This window comes from Leptosomus discolor, chromosome 4 (genome assembly GCF_034619465.1).
Source record: "Leptosomus discolor isolate bLepDis1 chromosome 4, bLepDis1.hap2, whole genome shotgun sequence".
Lineage (NCBI taxonomy): Eukaryota > Metazoa > Chordata > Aves > Leptosomiformes > Leptosomidae > Leptosomus > Leptosomus discolor.
The window spans coordinates 58,508,151-58,526,706 of NC_141394.1; the positions used below are offsets into that span (position 1 = coordinate 58,508,151).

General features: G+C 41.1%; 1 protein-coding gene across 1 annotated transcript in view; it reads right to left on the minus strand.

Annotated features, from left to right (window-relative positions):
• The window catches only part of NWD2 (NACHT and WD repeat domain containing 2), a 54,977-nt gene extending 37,107 nt beyond the window's left edge, over positions 1–17,870 (minus strand). The window contains exon 1 of the mRNA XM_086464597.1: positions 17,720–17,870. Coding sequence (XP_086320723.1) covers positions 17,720–17,870 — 151 coding nt within the window. The remainder of the gene's footprint in view (positions 1–17,719) is intronic.
• Between the last annotated feature and the right edge of the window lie 686 nt (positions 17,871–18,556).

The following is an 18,556-nucleotide window of genomic DNA, read 5'->3' on the forward strand; positions in this document are numbered from 1 at the left end:
TTTATACACCTCCTAATTCTAATTCTGATACTCTGAAATCCAAATGATTGGCCACAATAAACTGTGGGAAAGAAACTACATCTGCAAAAACATAAGACAAGACTTAAAAAAACCACCCAACCCTAAACTTGTCTCCAGTATTTAAATGAAAACAAAAAACAACACTGTCTTGAGCAAGACAGTGACTTGCTCAACGCACATCTTCCATATGAGTGCTAACTCTTGCAGATGGTTTCCTCCTAAGCCAGTCCATAACCACACCGTCCTACTCACCCCTACACTTTGAACTGACTGAGAATGCCATTGGAGCCCTCCCTCTCCCAGTGCATCCCCAGTGTAATGCTGAGGACTGAATTAGCCACATATGCATTTACGGCCTTTCCGCCAAATAGGCAACTGCTGTTTAAACATGGCTGTTAGTGTGAGGTGTGATTTCTGAAGGCTTGTAGCTCAGTCAAATCCCTGCCAGTTTTCATTAGAGTACTCCAAGGTGCTGGTTCTCAGTGTGAACTACTTCCATGCCAAAGTCTGACCTTCAAACACAAGCTGTTCTGCTATTAAAGTTGCTTATTTTATTTTTAATGGGGAAAGTACACTTCACATTCTTGTGTTTGTAAACAGATGATGTGTATTTACAAACAGTTGCCAAACATTAATCTCTGGGATAAAGTAAGTCATGGAAAATAGCCTAGCTGAAGAAAATTTCAAAACATATACGCAAGGAAACAGAAAGAGTTAACACAGAAGCCCATTGGAAATTGCTCATTTTCAAGCATCAGTTATTCTGCCCTAACACCAGTTTCTCTTCTTGCTGGTGGTCATACCAGTCAGAGTTCAGCCACAGTGATGGGAATGGCTGTTTCACACACTTGGGCTGCAGTCACACCACGACTTGTATTCAACCAAGGCTCGATGCAGCTGAATAAGGAGGTTGCTCAGCCCCATCCTGCCATGGTGTGTTGCACAGGGGTTGCCAATGTGGGAACAACAAGCCCCACTCAATCACCCTCAAAGGAGCAGCACACTCAAGAGTCTGTTGATAAAAACGTAACCCATGAGTAACCTTACCCAAGCACAACGGAAGCCAAGGCCCTCAAGCAGGGGAAAGTCCTAAGCAGGGAGGCTGTTTGCACTGCCACAGTTTGACTGACAGAAGGACATGTCACTACCCAGCTCGCGGGAGCTGGCAGGAAAATTACTGACTGACATAACAGGTTAAGACAGGCAGCTGAACCTGGAAGGACCAAGGCAGAAAAAGAAGAAAAAAGCTGCCCTTGTAGCTGTTCAAGGTACCACAGAAATTAATGTCATATGGGGTCACAGAGCTGCCTGCAGGTTTCATCTCCAGCCTGTCACCCTGGAAAGAGCAGATTCTCATATGCACAGAAGAATCAATTTCTGTATCACTCCCCTGTGCTTGCTGTTCCCATGCTTTGCAGTGGGTCAGGACAGAAGCTTGCTGGGGGTCAACCTCACCTCTTTCACAGCCTACTTCTCTGCTTGCTTAGTCTCCTGCACAAATGCACACAGATATGTTTATTACCATGTAATGTTGGAGTCTTCTGTGCAACTATGGATGTCTGAGGCCCTGGATAAGCAGAGAACATTTTCTAATCTAGTCCTGAATGCATACCCACTCAGATACCCAGCTATTTGCTTCCTCCAAGTATTCTAAATGCTTAGGTTTGCTGGATGGGTAAGACAGATTCTTACTATAGGATTTTTTTTAATGCATTGCAATATTAAAACCCCTGGGTATTTTATAACCATTGTCTACTAACTGCAGTGAGAATTTCTGCACTTGAATTATCTAAGGATATGACGCAAATAAGGTTAAAAATTACTTAGCAGCAATACCAAGCAAGGAAGCAGCTGCCAAACCTCTTAATGCTAGTATGTTCTTGTCACATAGGACTACTCAATTGAATTATTCCTTTTAGACTGCCTTTTTTACTAATAATGCACAACAGCATTGTATATTACTCCTGATACTAAAAGCTGTGAACACCAATAGGTAACAAATGTCCCTAAATATTATGGAAACCTTGTCTCTGAAAATAATACCATAATAATAAGTCATTTGCATTTCTATAGTGCCTTTCATCTGAGAATCTCAGAGCACTTTGCAAGCAATGAGTTTGAATCACATAGCTGGTAAGAGGGAAAAATGACTTGAGCTACTTCGTACCCTTGCCTTCCCAGAAAATTAACTCCATAGACTGTTCTAAATTTCCTTCCCTTGGGGTTTCTGTGACTAGATAGCATTAGAATAAGCATCCAAAGCTCCTCAAGACTCTTTTTAGGGAATGGGAACAGATTTGTCTGGGTCATTTCTTCCAGCGTGCCCTCCCTGAACAACACTGCCAACCTTCAGGTCTCCACTGGCTTTCCAGGAAGTCAAATGAGAAAGTGGACAGATTGATGGCCATTCATTAATTAAACTAAAACTCACAATTGACTGAAACCCTCCAAATAAATTTGGACTAGCAAAATACTGCAACATTACTGTGAGGTACACGGCTGCGTGTCCTCACGCAGCCTGATGGCAGGAGCTCTCTCACAGGATGCGCAAAAAGTCTGAGCGACTCTTCTGGACTAAGGAGGACCTGGACGTCAGTCCTTCAGCTCAGAGGTTAATGCTCTAGCCACCAGGTTGCTGCATAATAACATTGGTGGCATCTCCCTCTCCTCAACCTTCTCAGTTCTTAAAAAAATAAATACAACAGTAGGCTGAGCATTTGAGCCCAAAGGAATGGCCGTTTGGCATGAAATTCAGAAGAAATAACAGAAAATAACTTTAAAATAGTAAGTAATCTTGAAATGTGTCTGTCAATTGTGAAGAAATGACAGGATGTGGCTACAAATTTGTGGTCTACAGCAGAACATGTAAACAAACACATTTTCAAAATAAAAGACCTAACTATCTGAGGCAGGATCCAAAATGTAGGGCATAATTATAAGACTAAAACTTCTAGTTGCAGCAGTTTTAATTACAATGCTTCATAGCTGGCCACATTTCACAGTGACATCTTATAAAATACCCTGCGTCTTGACTGTTAATATGATTAACTAGTGCCACCTATTGGCTTCACAATAACACCCAGTTGTCAATTTATATACATTAAAAAATTGAGGCAACTAGTAAAATCAATGGGGTCAAGACTCATGTTAAAATACAGAATTTTGGGGTAATACTACTATGGAACTGACATGACAGAAAGGAAAAGCAGTTCCTAATCTAAGTATCAATAGACTTTTGATTATTCACACGTGATTGTGTTCCAAATTTAAAACAAATCTTGGTTTCTGGGAGTTCTGAGTTTTATTATGCGTACAATATGCTTAAACGAAACAAATTTGGAAAGATCTGTTAATTTCAGCAAATCTTAAATGAAGTTTTATGTTTGTGGTATGTACTGAAACCTAGTACCTTCTGATGCCTTACTGACTTCCAGAGTTTGGATGAAATCCTTCAATCCATAAATAAATTCATAAATAAAGAAACACTACATACTCATTAAATCTAGTGGGTATGGTATAGGTGAGGACTCTGAAGCAGAATTTTATCTCATAATTTATCCTAATAACTAACCTTACATCACCCCATGGGAACAAAGCACCCTTACAAATAGATGTTCTTAAAGAAAAAAAGAGAATTTAGGTTGACCTGGAATCCTTTTCCATTCCTGCAAATGGTCTCTAGATTGCAGCTTGGGTGCCCAGGCGTCCTTGCGTCCCTTGACTATGATTTGTGGCAAACACTGCAAATGCAAATACATCTGCATGCAAATGCCAGTGCACAGTGGGAGCTTTAGCGGCACTATGGGATGAAGGTAGAACCTCTACAGGGGGAGAATTTGCATTCTGCAAACTGCACAAGTGTAAGAATTCAACAAAATCTAATTCTTTCATTTAATAAAGCAAACTAGGAAAAGCTCTTGAAACCATGACAATTTACAAACAATTATTGCCATACAATTAAATGATGTGACAGGAGAAATTGAAGACACAGCACGTTTAGAGACACCAAAATTAAGTCTGAAAATTATCTCTGCAGAACACCAAAGCTTATTACAACTAAGCACTGGAAAAGAGCAAAGCATGCAAGGACAGGAATTTGCAACTATAATAAAAATTAATGTGAAAGAAAAACTTCTTGTGAGATCTGAAAGAGGACTTCTGAGTGAGCTGTGCAAAAATGCTTAACAGAAGACATAAAAAGGGCCAGTGCAGTAACAAAGATATGTGCAAAAATCCTACTAATTGATCTAGAGATGTCAACTCACACTTCAAAAAATTATGGAATTACCTAGAAAGCAGAAAAAAAAGCTGTACAACACTGGAAAATGTCTTTAACAATTAAGTTGTGTGTACTGCAGTAGCTTTATTTTTTTTTTTTCTGACATCACTAACTGGACGAAAGAGAAAACAATCAGGGTACGTTACTAAAGCACTTGAGGTAATGAGGCAGTGGCAATCAATAAAGGAACGGGATGTCACAGACATTTGTCCTCCTAACTGAACTGCAGATTCAAGTGCTGGACTCAAACGAAGCGGTATGTTGTAGGTTTTGAGAAGGCATAATGTGGAGGTGAGCCTTAAAAAACCACAAGCAAGCAAGGCTCATAAGAGCACACACGTATTTCATATTACAGGCCAGCGCAGGCCCACAAAATACACCTTGGTCTGAAGAAATTCCAATAAACACTCCTATGTGACTTTACATCTGTCAGTGCTGCAAAGCTATGGAAGAGCTATGCAAGCACTGTTAGCTCTCTCATAAAGTTGCCCTTCCCTTCTCTAAATGTTCTATTTAAGTTCACAAGTCACAAAATTCTAATCCAGGTCATATTCTTCCTTAAGTTGGGTAGAGCATGGCCAGAGCTTGGGTCACTACAAAACTGCTGAAGTCAGTTGGGCCAGCTGGAAAAGCATGACTGATAAATGTAGCCTATTGTATGCGCTTCAAGTGAAAGATGTGAAGACTCTTATGTCAGAAGATGAAAAGTCTTGAACCTGACACTTGTGGGTGCGCAGAGACACCCACAGAAGAAGTGAGGTGCTGCTTGCTGTCAATGCAGTAAGTCTGCATCAATGAAGTAGGAGGTTTCTTTGCAACAGACTTTTTTTTTTTTCTTGATGCTAAATGAAGAGGGTTATTAAAATAACATCCCTGCACTGTCAGAATAGTTCTTGGCTGCTGTAGAAACACTTATCAAAGATGAAGAAACTAAATGACAATCCCAGCAAAGGAGAGCAGCTGCAAGAGGGCATTAAGCCCGGAACAACAGGACTACGTGCGGGAGGGATGCCAGAAACTCAACCACGCCTTACCTAAATAAGAGAATCTTAACTGGTTTCATTACAGGACTATTTCACATACTGACAGACAACTTCTACCTAGCTATAACCACCCACTTACAGGCACTGTGGTACCACATTTTTTAAAACTGAGAATTACAGGTGGGCTCTGTGCTAAAAGTTGTTGGACATGAACAAATAATTCACAAAATTGGCTTGTTTTGACAGGTTATGTAACATCTGAGAGGAAAACAGTGATTGACATGTAAAGGAAGAGTGATTTATCTTCCCTCCATTCTCCCCTACCCTTTCCAATTCTAATGATTCATCTAAGTATTATTTTTAGTGAAGATTATATAAGTCAGTTGAAGAGGCCATTTTTAATAAATTCTATAATATATTTCTTTTTATAAGTAAAATATTTTTCTGATGCCTTGATTTTCCTAGATGTTGTTTTCTTGTTCCAGATTTTATTGATTTTTTTCTGCTTGCTAACCATATTTGATTGATTAGGTATATTAAGGTAATAGTAAATTTGCAGTTTAAGTCTTGAGGAGTTGGTAATTGAAAAAGGACAACACATGTTCTAATCACTCCATTCGAGAAGCAGATGTAATTCAAACAACTAAGTTCAGTTTCTCACAAATACCTTTCATAAGTGTGATACAGCAACTAATATTTGAAGAACTGCCAGAACTGGCATACCAATTCAATCAATCAGTGACTGAACTACAGACTGTCTTCCAAATTAGTACTTTCAAATTACTTTAGCCATTTTCCCCAACTCTTTGGTCTTATTTTCACAATAATGATACCCAATGAGTTACAATTACCTTTAAAGAAGGATAAAGATCTTCTCTGTTGCTATACTCTCAACATCAGTGTAGAAGATGGCTGAAAGGGTAGACCTGACTTCACATCCATTTCTTGCACTGCCAGACACTATCAGTCTTACTCAGTGCCTGTGAAGGTATTTATCCCTTAGCCATGGAATAGATAAAAACATGTGCAAGCCATCTTTCAACTTCTGAACCTACACACAGTTAAACACAACTGGGGAACTCATTTCTTTTATTTGAAATTATTTTAAATTTACATAATGACTACGAGGAGCTGACTGTGGTATTAACACTGGAACAATAGGTCAGCAATGGAACTGCCCAATAGAATTATATAGTATTATACATGGTTGATTATAGAAAGTACAGAATAGACCATTCATCATTAAAATAGGTGGAGTGTAAGGAGATCATTTGCATTTTTAGCTCTGTTTTCTAAAGAAAGGAGGAATAAATGATGATCTGTGTCTTCTACATATCTTCTCTTTTGAAAAATATTTTTAACCCATTGACTGATACTAAACAAATCTGACCAAATTATATTAGTCTCAAATATTATGAATATCCTCCAGGAGAATAAATCACCTGGTAAATAAGAGAAATCCTGTAAATGAGTCTCCTCCTCCCATTCATAAATAAACCTCCGAAAGAAAAGCTGTAACATGAGCTATTAGACACTTCTTAAATGCCTTATTTGCAGGAAAGCCTAACTTGAAACAAGCAGGCCACTGCAGGACATACATCCATTATAAAATAATCTTTACGGGAGTTTATCGCTTTATTATACTATCTGTCTTTTGCATGGATGCATAGATTGGCTTCCTGGCATGGTAAAAGGACAAAGAGGCAGAAACTGGATTTGAGAAATTTTAAGTCACGACATACACTAGTGAAAGCTACTAAAACTCATTCTAGGCAAGAAAATTTTCAGGGATTTTTTTTACCTTTGGTCATTTTTATTGACTTTACTCTGTGTCTGTGTATGTCACGGTAAGCACTACTGGTAGTGCTGTGGAAGATGTAGTGCAGTGGTATGCTGTACAGTCTGGTTTCCTGTGTATTTTCTTAACTGGTCTGGAGACAGCTCATGAAGAGCTAGAGCATTCTGTTCAGAATGGTGCAGTTATGTTTAATCCTGCTTCAGGCAGGAGGACAGACTCAAAGGCCCCTGGAGGTTCCTTCCAGCTCTTGGTCTGTGATTTGCACAACAATAAATGACTAATGAAATAACTGCCTAAAGTGCCTTGGACCTCTGTTATGGCCACATATTCCTGGTTTAAATGGCTTGTCATTTAACTCAATGGCACTCATTTTGCTGACCGCAGATTGCTAAATTCTTTATAACCTGATGTAAATGACTTGCATTTCAAAGTAAATCACCATACACACTTTGCTAGTGTCTTGATACACCAAATTAGGGTTATGTCAACAGGAATGCTTCAATAACCTGCTTCAAGAGCATTGCATAATTCTTCATCCATTTAAAAGTAATCCAATAAATAGATAATTAAGACCATTCTCAAACAATAATATGATTTTATCATTTTCATAGTATTTTCCAGTAACCAATCCTAAAAAGAAGATCAACACTCACTGCTTTCAGTATCTGAGCTATCCGAAATATTACAGGGTGGAAAATGAAGGAAAAAAATAGGCATTTTCTTCAGAACAAATAACATGGTCTTGCCAGAACAGTACACACTATGAATCTAGCCACCAGGACTACTACCAGGTAAGAAAATATTTTTTCTTTGATCTCCTTTTCTAGAATTTGTGGGGCCTTTATTGAACAACAGTAGATATGAAAAAAGAAAAGTCCCTCATTTTAAGAAAATCACTTACAAAGCAGTCATACGTGATTTATGTTATGTTTGATTATGACAGTAAAGCAAGATCTAGATGTGTCATGCTGGCATAGGTAGGTGTGGAAAATTCTTGGTAATTAAATAACTCTTAGATTAGAGTCATGCATGACACACTGGACTTCTTTAGACTCCACACCTTAGGCTCCGTAGATTATTGAACACTGTAATTTCCTTGGGTTTTTTTCTTAGTATGGCTCCATTTTAATAACCCCATGGAAATAAGGACATTCAGATAACTAGCTCTTCACAGTTAACCTCTCTTTCTATAGATAGACAAAAATGGATCATTACAATGATGGTTTTGGATGAAGTTACTCTTTTAGGGAGATCTGCTTTGAGGTACCCCTACTCCACAGATATTTCCACTTTTGGTTTTCAAGATCTCTTCTTTGGATGAATATGCATGGTCTTGCTCATACAAAATTCCCACTGAAGTTAGTGGAATTAGGCATTTCACTGGGCAATAATCTACCTCAAGACTTGGAAATGTTGTTACAAGTACCAAAACTATTGACTAATTAGTAAAGCAAATTAATGGAAGCAAAGGACCTCACAGATTATTAAACATAAAGTTATAACTTTTATAATTTTGCGCCTGTTGGGATCTCTTATTCTTTCATCATGTGTCTCAAACTGCCAGGGTCAAAGGAGGAAGGAGTACTGGGCTCCTTTGTTCTAACTCACCAAGTCCGATCTTACTGCATTTGCTTCTCATTTATCTTCAGTGTAATACCTGATGTGCATAACTCTACAAATATGGATAAGTCCTCTCATCTAAAAGTATTAAACCCACATGGTTATTCCATGGTTCTTGATCTTTTGAAAGTAATCTTAATCTAATAAAATCCAGTCAGTGAGATTGCTTGCGAATAAACATGGAGTGTAAACCCAGGCAGTGTCGGGGCTTCTGTTACGTATACTCTAAAGTGCCAGTCATTTCTTCCTACATTGCATGGTCAGGCACCAATCCTGTACACACAAATAAACAATACTAACTGACAGATAATACATATTGAAATCACTAAGCTAAAAGGGGGGGTTGGAGGATTTGAGCAAGCCATTTATTTTGCCAATGATTTTTAACTTTGAACTTCTATATGCTTCTGAATTCTATTTTGCACTTTTGTGAAGTGCTGTAGCTTGTGAGAAATGCAAATGCTCTTTAATAATACGAACACATCAAAGGATCTGGGCTTCAGAAATGCCCGCCAATAGCAACCAGTACAGTTGGGGAGCTCTCTGAAACTAAAGCTGTCCAGATAGGGCTTTTAGTCATTAATTCTCATTTCATCTTAATGTTTTGTAAAATGTTACTAATTAGAGACTCTAAATTATACTTTTACAAATAACATTGCTATGAGTCATACATACATAATAACTCTTACATGTCTTAATACCTGATTCAGGTAGCAGAGAGTTGGAAGACAAAGCTGGAGATTTATAAAGCATAGGTGAGCCTGCAAAGGTACTCAGTCGCTAGTAGGGTGATATGGACTAATAAACATTTTTGAATGTTTAATCATACCACAGAGGCATGTTACTACACTGAAGACTGCAGCTGTGCCACCCCAAGCAAAGGCTAGGAGCAGGTCATACAAGAATATTTGTCAGGCTCTGACAATTTGAAATCTGATGTGTTTAGCTATTTGATCAGCCCCAGTGACTGATACTTAGCAACAACATGACTCCGGATGAAGTCCAGTGTGGAAGTCCTGCCATTTGCCAGGCTTTCCAGTTTCTGCCACCAAGTCTATTTTGAACAGCCTGACAAATCTAGTCTGTAGAGGTTACTTTTTTCCTCTACATCCAGATTCTGTACAAGAACGAGTGTTAGCTGGTCTGTCCAGCACAGTGTCTTGTCTCCAACAATAGGCAATAGCAGATGCTTATAGAGGGAGTTTAAGGCCAGGTCAAAGATAGCAGCAGGCACGTAATTATGGTGGCAATGGGGTGGCTTACAAGAGTTGCAAGTGGTACATCTCCTTCTTGCCCAACACAGCTGCGTGCATGGTACTCTGCACTGAGTCAGGGCTCCCTCCTCTTCACCTTGCTACACTCCTTGTTTTCAGCTACCTGTGGTTTAGCTACCTACTCCCCTTTTTACTAAAGATTTTGTAAGTAAAAGCCTCTCTGATACAAAACTTAAATTAGTAAGAGTAGCATCAGGCCAGTGGAGTTATTTTAGAGTTGCAGTGGCACAACCATGATTAAATTGGGTTCTCTAATTCTATCTATTATTATATTTTAATTAAAATTCCAGTAAGGGGATAAAGCAGTTGTCTCAAACAGTCTTGCCTATATTAAAAACTGCCAGATTTCGCTGTATTCCATACACATGATTATGAGTACATTATATTTATATCTACCACCTTCAATATACTAAAACCTTAAATTACTGGTAGCTAAATATTACTAACGTATTATTACTGCAGCCTGAAAGGATATCTTATCACAAAAAAACATTTTCAGCAGATGAAAATTCAAAGAAATTTCATTTGTTTCAGGTGAAAATAATTGCTGCTCAGGCACTGCCCTTGTATCTTGAATTAGAAGTTCAGTAACATCTTGATGTAAAGTTTTATTTCCATAATAAATATTTTAAAATTGTCCAAAAACCCCTTAAAGTCTAATGTAGGGTTTTCTCCTATGTGTTTACACTTCTGTGGACACATGCATGTGCCCACAGTCATGTATGTAAGTGTCTTAAAAGGAGTTATTTTGGTGCATAAGCTTAGAGATAGGATGACAAGTTATGTACCCTTTGTACTACACTGTTCTTACATGAATACACAAATCCCACCACAGAATACACACGGTATCCTTGAAACACAGCCTTGAAAATCCTCAGTTTCTGCACAGCAGGCTGTTGCTCAGCTGAGAGGTCATCTCACTGGCCTTGATCAGGCAGGGAAGCAGTTCCCCTGTGTCGGTGGGGGAAGGCACTGTAATGCTGCTGGCACAGTGCTGCCTCTCATTTTGAGCGAGGACTCATACCTTGCTGAGGGAACAATTCACAATAAGGACTTGATTCAATACTGCTGCCATCCATCATCTAACATATTATTTGAGAAATTGATATCACACGGAATTGGCACAAGTGTTTCATTCTCCCTCACTGTACTTAGAAACTGTGTCAAGTGTACAGGGGCCGCAAACTCCTCATTGTCTGTCATGGAAAGGAAGGCCACTTTGCACAGAAACGAGGCACGCTCCAGTATACTACGCACATCTTGATCGCTCTGTATTTCTAGCTTAATAAAAAGATGCATGCATATATATGAATGTATATATACATAAACTACAATATACAGAACCAGTCTAGCATGCAAATACATCTGAAGAAATAAAACAATATTTGTAAAGTTAGAAAGAAAGAAAATAAAGTGTAGGTTCTGCTCTGTTTTAATATTATTTCTTCAATGCTAAGAAAAACAGTCACAGAGCCTAAGCTGCAGGTGCACACAACCCTGAATGTTTACAAGTTTATTTGTGCGTAAATTCGAAACTTCTCTGTAAAACTTTAACTTTTACAATAGCATTTAACAAAACCTAGGCTGTTCTTCAGTAATGCTAGAATTATAACCTTGAGTGATGCCCTTCGAACACCAATACTCAGTTCTCAAAAGAGGTCCTGACAGCAAGTTTGAAAATAGTCTATGACAGCATGGCTTGAATTTTATACATCCATTTATACCATTTTATTCAGTTGATACTACTTTATGTCATTTGTGTATATGTGTGCATGTGCGTGTATACACATATACAAAAATTATAGAAAATTGCAATTTTAATAATTGGTTTAAATTAAACAAGAATGGTCATGTGGTTAAAAGTTTTGAGTGCTGTTTTTTTAAGTAGATAGGGTAAATACCTACTCCACAAACTTTTGGAGTTGATAATTCCAGATGCTGCTTAGGAAGGTGACTGGGTTTCAGGTAATTTTGCTTATTGCTAAATATCAAGAAGAAAGAACACACCCAACAAAATAAATAGCTTGCGTTTTTACTAAAGAAAACCCAACAAACCCACACCTCATGATCATAGTCGTGTTTCCCAAATGCACATCCTACCTTTTGAGTATGTGAATGGAAAATTTTCTTGAAAATTAAACAGAAGTTCTCAATGTTTCCACTTGCATATTTGGTACAGTTAGACCAAATTCTTAGCCCAGACCCCAGGCTGCATAAGCATAGAACCCACAAAAAGAACGGGGACGTGAAAAGCAGTTATTTTCATAGTTTATCAACAGTTTCTCAAGTTTATCTGTCTGGCCAAATAAATGTCAATCCAATTCAGTCTCCATCCTAGCCCAAAGCTATCATTTCCTTTAACAGGAACAAAGGCTTGAGGATCTGCTCAGCAAAAACTCATCTCGTACTGGTTCTGCTTGAGATCTAGTGGCCCTGCCTTGCAAAAAAAATGAAAGCCTACATGGGACTTGGGCATACAGTCTCAAGGAGGGTCAGCTCTTGGCTTTCTGCTCAACCACACCAACAACAGAGTTGTTCTGTTGCATAAGAGGAGAGAAAACTTCACATAGAAGAAGAAACACTGAAAGTGTCAGGCTTCTTTCCAACCTAATGAACTCCTGGTATCTCTGACCTTTGGGCCTTCTGAAATAAGACAAATTTCAAATCAAGGCCCATACCAAATCCAGGCAATTGAACCATGTCGCACTCTCAACCTCCAAGATACTGAACTTTATTTCTAAGACTATTGAACTTTTTTTCCCAAGTGTAGCTTGGTTTGTAGCTCTTAAACACCACAGTGATGTGCGTCACATCAAACCATAAATAGGTACAAAGTTAGGTAACCAGAACTAACACTTAGCATAAAAAAAAGTCCTGGAGTTATTTGTCTCCACATCTCCGCAACACCTCCCTTGCAATTTCATGCACTTGAACATCTGTGTTTTCCTTTAGCTAAGGAATAAATTCCACCCAGATTATATAAAATTGTCTTTATAAAAAGATCTTCATGCAATGTATCCAAGTAGGGACACCATATGGTATTTTGGGGCTGGTCAAAATGGACCATCGTTAACTAAGCATTATCCTGGCTTTTGAGTATTTTTCCACGTTAACATTTCCTCAGTTGTATTCTTCTTAAGAGAAACAACATTTCAGGTAAAAATAACATAATATACCTGTAAGACACTAAGAATGCAAAGTTATACCTCTCTCTTATCACATATGGCAATAACTTTGTAATTAAAACAATCATAATTCTTCATCTGTTATGAGTTATCCACCCTCATGTTCAGTAGCACTAAACTACAAAAGCACACAACATTTTTTTTCTTTCACATGTACATCACCATGCACAAAATTACATACAATTCCTGAAAAGCAGTCTACAATAACAGATCCAAATAAAAACATTGGTAAGACTGATTTCTGCAATCACTGTTTATAGGAATAATCCTTTTCTAGTCAGAAACCTAACTGCAGGTAAGAATTTTGCTTTATGTATTATAAGAAAACATGTAAATTGGGCAAACATTTGTACTTTATCAGAATCGAGTGTTTTTCAAATTAATACAATGTTCTGGATGATGCATGTCAATGGAAATAAACTAAGTTGAAAAAATGTATAATAACGCAAGAAAACTCAAACTCATTCAATACTCTAAGACAAGGAAATCTCACTCAGGCAATCTATGGGGAAACTGGTGAAGTTCCAGCCATACAGGTTAGTTTTATACCGTGCTTGTACAATGGAGGCATTAAACAGGTGGTAATACCAGTAGCATCTTCTATTAGAAGATCTTCATTTTACAGTCCTACATGTACACATAGGGCTTCACACTTAAGATTCTTAATCATGCCAAAACTAGTACTAGTTAGGTTTTTTATACATAATTTGGTTTATAGTTTTAAAAAATATGTGCTGGAGGCACAGAAAGCATGCAGAGCATAGCCTTTCTGTATTAAAAAGGGCTGTTAAAACAAAGCTGCCCCATGATCTCATCACAATTGTGTCTCTTTGTACAATAGAAATGTTTTGAATGGCTAAAAAATGGCTAAGAAGTATTAACTGCTGATATCCAGTAAGAGCAATCCTGTGTGGGAACTTCAGAAGCATGCAGAGGTGCTGCACAGAGAAGAGCGAGCCTTGTGCCGCCGAAATAATGGACAGAAAAGAGAGCATCCTTACCATGTGAAGTGCTAACTGCTACCCTGTTTACACTTTGAGACAAGGCTGGCTACCACCACCTATGTCAGGACACACTCAGATGCTGTATGAAGAAGGTATTATCATCCTGTCTTCAATGGAACCACCTGTGTGTAGGATTTGCCTTTATAGGTATCCCTCCTCAATGCGCTCAATCTCTGCTCAATCACAGACAGGAAAGGCACCTTCACAACCAAAAGTTAAAAAGCTCAGAGTGAAAAATTATCAATGTCTTGACTAATTGAAGCAATAACAAGACCTTAAGTCAAACTAGCAAAGGGCTAACTTCCCCACCTTCAGAAGAGCCAAGAGAATTTTAAATTGTCAGAGTTTTGGCTGTATGTTCCAATTCACACGACTGTGTTTTCAAGACAAATTCCTAACTCCAGTTAAGGCATCATTTTCAACCAGGGCTTGTAACACTGCCTTGTATCACCACATAATTTCTTGAAATAGCAAACTTTGCAAGTCAATTTTCTGTTTGAAGTAGTGATGAGAATCGCTGCAATATTCTGAACCCATATAAGGCTGATGTCACAGCTCCATGTAACGGGACCGTATGGAAGTTTACAGCTGTTGTATTTAATATGAACTGTATGGTAATGGCAAGCATCCATACAGGCACTGCTGAGTAGCAGGGAAACTGTCATTAACTGATTGCTGCTACAGGTTTCTACGTAAAACAGTAAAAGCATTTATTACAACAAGGTGAATATAACTTACTTTATCACTTTGAAGCAATAAAAATATATTGGGAAAACCAACTAATTATTTAAAGCAAAATCTTCAACTTCTCTTAGCCAAAATACATATTTAAAATACGTCTGATTGCTTATGTCTACTGAAATGAGAAAACAGACTTATTTATATTCAAATAATAAAGCAACTTCAGTGTTTCTAAAGATCCAATCATCTTCAGTGATAAGAAGACTGATTAATTGATATCAACAATTTGAGCAAGACAATACTGTTAACTACTAGGGGAAAATACAGCTTCGCTTATCTACAAAATTTCCTCTAGAAAACAAGAGACTAAAATTCCTATTACCCGTGCTCACTGTCGCCACTTACTGTTCTTTTTAGGGATTTCTGTTTACGAAATTTTACAAATAATCGTTTTCCTAGTTGCACAATAAAACCATAAGATACTTCAGTCATACTAAAGTATGTTCATGAAGAACAGACCAAACACTGATTCACCAGAGTTCTCCAATATACGGTTATGAAATTGATGTAATCGAAGAAAATTACTCCTACGTTTCTACACTTTAACTTGTAGAAAAAGTTTTCTTGTGGCTGCCAGCAGGATTAATCCCTAAGCTGCTCTGGCACCACAGCTGTTGCTCGTGCAGAGCACAGCCAGGGGTTATTCACTTCTACCTCTGAGAGTTCGGGGACCCACCGCCCCTTTCAGAATGCTCTGCGGTATAAACTGTATCAATACGCTGACAATTAAGAGGAAAGGCCTTAGTCGTGCAAAGATACATTGTGGCTTGGGGCTTAAACATGGTAAACAGTTTGCTAAATTGGAAAAGTTTAACCTTCTTTTCCAGAACTCTTGCATTGTGAACTCTTCTAGGTATTTTGCAAACAGCATTTTTATTTATAAGGACGTTACAGGATGGGGTCTAAATCCCATTTAGGCTACTTTTTCTTGTTTATCCATATATGTTTTTAAGGTCACGTGTGTCAGTGGAATGACTGATAAATAGTCATGGTTGTTTCTCATCATTTAGAGTCCCTAAATGTTCATAGTCAACATCTGTAACCACTCTGAAATTTCTGTCCCAAACTACCATTTCTGAAAACAGGCTCAATGTTGCAGATAAAATTTTGGACATCAGAAGTGTTAATCACTGTGACCCTGTGATCCTACAAAACAGCTAATATAAATAATAATTTTTAAAGCTGAAATCTTGAAATAACAATGGTATAATCCTGCAAATGGATACACATGGCTTCAAACCTCAACTTTTTGAATTAGTTTAATGGTTTGTTGGTTTGTTTTTTTTTTTTTTTTATTTTAGGAAATACCTAGCTAACATGAAAGCTATCCTGATGATAAATGCCATTCACATCAAATACGGAGGCGTCAGTAGCTCCACAGTTAAGGCGATGCTGGCAGAAATCCATTTCTAATGAATAGCATATCTTCTAAAAATCCACATAAATTTTCTTTCAGAGCTAAATAAACATTTTTATTATTATTATCGCTATTTATGTATCTTTGCTTAGATTGCAACAACACTGCAAGCATTTTCATGCCCTCCTTAAAGAATGCCATCTTTTTAAACAAACAGGGGTGTTGGATGCGAGAGCTGAGTTTCCCTGTGTCGTGACCTGGAGGTGTGGGAATTCTTCAAGGCAGAGCTACATCCACTTTTTTGCCTGTGAGCGCTATTTTTCATACTCCTGTAAGTATTGATGCCAAGACAATTTTCACTTCAAAATTCAAACTATTTTGTCATTTCAAGCATGATTTTCAGATCCCTGATGTTTGCATAAAAAGGTGATGGTATTGTTGAATTAGAAGCATTAGGGGGGAAGGTGGTGGGTGGTGGTGTGAAAGAGAATCGTGAAGAAAGCGGGCTCATTTTTACAGACAAGAAGTGTCATAGGTGTGAACGCTTAGTTTATTATTTCCGTGCTTCAAGTGGGAATAGGCTTCACCAACTTAAATTTTACGAGTGGGAATGACACCTCCTGAATGTACGCAAATTCCTCGTATCACAGGGTAATTTTGAAAACAGGCTTTAAGTAACAGATTATCTCATTAGTTCAGATATCGAGTATGCGATCCCGACTTAATAATCAAGCCAAAACTGCAGGTTTCAGTGCACGCGTCCGTGGAAGCGGAGTATGACCGGGATCAAAGGAGTAGATCTGCTGCAGCCTCGGCCGGCTGAGACCTGCCTTTACTGTGCTATGAAATCCACAGGGAACTCTAACCAGCCTCCCCAGGGGAGCTCCACAAAACACCCCCCCCAGAAAAGCTTCCCCTTCGCTAGAAGGCAGCCCCTTTCCGCGTCCCGAGCCCCCACGCCCCATGTGCCCAGCTGCTCTGACACTGTCAAAAAGAGGCACCCCCCCGCTCGCCCCCGGTGCTTTTCAGACGTGTCATTTACAGGCATAAAACTTCAGGAGCGCGGTACACCGGCGCCTCCAACCCCCCCACCCCCGAGCTCGCACACCGACCCCCGGCAAAGCCAGCCGCCCAAAGCGCTGCCACCCCCCCCCCCAGCCACCTCGCCCCACACCGCCCGCCCCGCCCCCCCGCCCCACACGGTTCCCGGCGGCGGGGCGGAGCGGCCCCGCTCCCGGCTCCCGGCTCCCGGCTCCCCGCAGCGCGCCGCCCTGGCGGCCCTCGGGGCCGGCTGCGCGGAGAGGGACGAGGAGCCGATCCCGGCCACGCCGGGGAGCCCCTGAGCGAGGGCGCCCGGGAGCAGCGGGAAGCGCCGCGGCGGTGGCCGGGGCCGGGCGGCGGCGCCGGGCGCTGCGGGCGGCAGGGGGAACGGCGGGGCCCGGCGGGCCGCGGGTTACCTTCGGGGTTGGCGCTGATGAAGACGCGGACGCTCCTGCCGCTCGGCACCAGGTGGGACGGCAGCGCCGAGAGGTTGCCGGAGAAAGCCGCCCGCCGCAGCGCCGCGTCCCGCGGGCAGGGCAGCCTGCCGCCCGCCCCGGCCGGCCACATCCCGCCGCGCCGCAGGGCGCTCCGCGCAGGCGGCCGCCGGGCCCCGGCTCAGGGCAGCCCCCGGACCGCCGCGGCGGCGACAGCAGCGGCGCTCGCCACCGGCTCGCCGGCAGCGGCCATGCGGACCCCCTGGCTGCCCGGGGCCGCCGCCTGCCTCCTCGGCGGCGGCGCGGCTGGGGCTGGGGCCGCCGCCCGGCGCCGGAGCGCGGGGGGCAGCGAGGAGGCGAGGCGCCGGCCGCCCCCCGCGCCGCTCCCCCGCGGCGGCCAGCGGCGGGGAGGGCGAGGGCAGAAAGTTTGCGGCGGAGCGGTGCCGGGCGCGGCGGAGGCGGCGGGACGGCGGCCCCGCGGCGGCAGCCTGGCCCCCAGCGCCGCCCGCCCGGGCGCGGCCCCCGGGCAGAGCAGCGGGAGGCCGGGCGCCGGGAGAGCCGCTGCGCGGTCGAGCCGGCGAGTCTCTCGGGTTCCCCCTCCGCCCGCGAGGGTTTGCGGTGTCCAAAGCAGGGACGTCTCCGGCAAGGCTGACGGCGCCTTCCCTCCGCCGAGTGTGTCACAGCCCCGCGATCGGATTTTTATAGGAAAACTGCTGCCGGCCCATCCTTCGGGCTCTCAAGAGTTCAGAGCCCGTCTTGTGTTTTTTTCTGTAATCGCCTGAACAGGAGTCCCACCTGCTCAGATACAAAAGAGAGATG